A 2815-nucleotide genomic window follows, 5' to 3' on the forward strand; every position below is an offset into this window, starting at 1 on the left:
AGTGTGTGTGTGTGTGTGTGTGTTAGTGTGTTTGTGTTTTTTTTAGGTTTTCTTTTTCAATGCGGAGGTGCTTTTACGCTCGACTCAATGACACAATTTGGATCATAATATGGGAAGCGGGTTTTGTCCCTGCCTCTCGGAGCCAGCCAAACCAGACTGAAAGTCATTCAACATCTCACCAGAAAGTCCGAGATACCCTTTAAAGAATTTAACTAACTTGAGAATGGAACTGGGGTCTTCTATGGGTGGTTTGTGAGCGTTTTGATGTGGTTTGCGCCTTGTTTCTTATCAAACATCTAGCATCATTATCAACTTTCCTTATAATGTGTTATTATCTAGTAAGGTCACTAATCATCAACACTGATAAGAACCAACTATGTTGCAAGTGGCTTAAATGTTTTACTAAAACGATACTAAATATTAACACGGAAATTCTTAACTAGCTCAACCCGCTTTCGATTAAAGGGAAGATCGGTGCATTAAGACCAACTGAAATTCATTGGTCTACTATATTAAACTTTCTACTGGAATAGAGCATTAAATCTTTAGAGGTACAAAATATTAGGTGGAGGTAAAAAGGTATATTGATTCTCGATTCCGCTTTCGTGATTGTACACTCCTGAATTTTAAAGGTGTTGAATATGTGCGCACGGTTAGTGAACGGAAACCTCACTTGTTTACAATGGAGTCTTAAAAGACGGACTTCCCCAAGATTAGTTCGAAACGAAACTAATGAAAAGCTGAAAATTAGACTACAGTGACTTCAGGCTCCTTACTATAATTGTGCACCCTTTAAATGATTCTGAACCACCTATCTATTTTTCAAATTCGAAAGTTAAGTGGTTGTGAAGTTTTACGCGGCAAAAGTGACGTACTTTCAAAAATGTAATATGTATAGATACCCGTATATTCAACAAGCAAAATCAAATCCTTCCGATGTGTCGTGAAAACTTATTATGTACTGACTGACCCCAGCTCATACAGTCCAGCATCTCAATCTTGGCAGATCCTACATTGTTCTTTCCATCACTTGCTTCGGTCTGTCTATCCCAACCTTTCCCATCACTGAATAACAGTTTTTCTCTTGTAGAAGTGCTTCCTCTTATTCAAACTAAAACCAGAACCAGATCTCCAATCACACGAATGAAAGAAGAGAAACAGACTCGGCTTCCGTTAGAGAAATACATCGGCTGAACGTAACTTGCACTCAAACCTAAAAGCATGCAGTGAAGCCGACGGCGTTGCCATTATCACTTACGGAAATACACGACGACATTAGTTGTAGACTTGGTGCAAAAAGGGCAGAAAAAATAGTGGGTTTTTTTCGGAATGTGTTAGCTTAGGATGACGAGCCGTCTCTCTCTGCTTTGTTGTACCTTTCTTACAAAAGGAGGAACAGGAGGAGGAAGAGGAGGAGGAGGAGGAGGAGGAGGAGGAGGAGGAGGAGGAGGAGGAGGAGGAGGAGGAGGAGGAGAAGAAGAAGAAGAAGAAGAAGAAGAAGAAGAAGAAGAGGAAGAGGAAGAGGAAGAGGAAGAGGAAGAGGAAGAAGAAGAAGAAGAAGAAGAAGAAGAAGAAGAAGAAGAAGAAGATAATCATTATTTTTATTATTATTATTATTATTATTATTATTATTATTATTATTATTATTATTATTAGGTCTATTGCCACTAACATTATCCCGAACAAAGCATAGTGATATTAACCAAAGTATTGGTGTAATTATTAACGTACCATTTAACCAAGACGCAGATAATATCTGTCTGGACAATTCTTTATTTTTAATTATTGTAAGGGAAGAAGGATGTGGGACCTGCCCTCTGCGTTTATTGCCGCTTATTACAACTTGGTTTGTTCAAAATGCTGTATGTCCTTTCCTGCCCAAACAACCCTCACCAGCCTTTTCATAAGCCAGATAACAAACCCAACTTGAATCATATAACGTATCCTTGACAATAGTTTTTTTTGGGGTTTTTTTTTTTGTTTTGATTTTAAACAGGAAACTGTTGGGCATGATCAAAGCGGCTCAGGACGGATATAAATCTAGAACCATAATCATTGTGCAGGCGTAGTCATAATATTATATAGGTTACAGTAAAAGAAGAAATTAGATAATATTATAGGTTGTGCGCACTTTTACGTTTTCCCTTTTTACGCGCCTACATTGTGTTCTACTTCTTTTTTTTATATTGTGGCTGTTATGAACTTGTTTAAAGTGTTTGTGCTCTCTTCAGCTCAGAAACTTTCAATCAGCCTTGACGTTCTATTGCGTGGCCAAGATTTACTGTTTCTTTCTGCCAAGGGTATTTGTCTTCATTACGTTCTGATTTCGTGTTTTATCGGAAACGTTTCAATTTAAAGTGCTCATTAAATTCCATAAACGAATTTGTTCTTGATCCACATTATCGTATTCTCCGACATCTTCTTTGATTATAACCTGGAAACAGCCATGGACAAGTTCGATTGGGATAATAAATGATAGCCAGCAGAGATATAAAAAGAAGCGAGAAAATTAATATCTTAATGAAAAGTACTTTGCATGAGGATAATATTAAATAAACAATTTAGAGCAAGGGGAGGGCGCGAACAGGCCCCAGAAATGTTGATCTTTATCAAAACAGTGAAAGCAAAAGTGCACTTGAATAATGGGATTGTTGAGTTTGTTTGAGAAAAAAGAAGCCAATATTAACCGTCACTTAAGTGTTAAGTGTCTACATCAGACAGACAAAAATCAGCAGAGCCACCCAATCACCATCTTAAAATGTTACAAAAGATGGCTTATAAGCGAGCTCCTATCTTAGCCCTATCGTGCCGGAGT

The 2815-nt window shown here is 37.7% G+C and overlaps 1 protein-coding gene across 1 annotated transcript in view; it reads left to right on the forward strand.

The window, feature by feature from the left end:
- Positions 1-2069, forward strand: part of LOC118478236 — a 59395-nt gene extending 57326 nt beyond the window's left edge. Inside the window, exon 5 of the mRNA XM_035971411.1 lies at positions 1997-2069. Coding sequence (XP_035827304.1) covers positions 1997-2069 — 73 coding nt within the window. The remainder of the gene's footprint in view (positions 1-1996) is intronic.
- Positions 2070-2815: the final 746 nt, after the last annotated feature.

The sequence above is a fragment of the Aplysia californica genome, unplaced genomic scaffold, assembly GCF_000002075.1.
Source record: "Aplysia californica isolate F4 #8 unplaced genomic scaffold, AplCal3.0 scaffold00431, whole genome shotgun sequence".
In the NCBI taxonomy this organism is placed as follows: Eukaryota; Metazoa; Mollusca; class Gastropoda; order Aplysiida; family Aplysiidae; genus Aplysia; species Aplysia californica.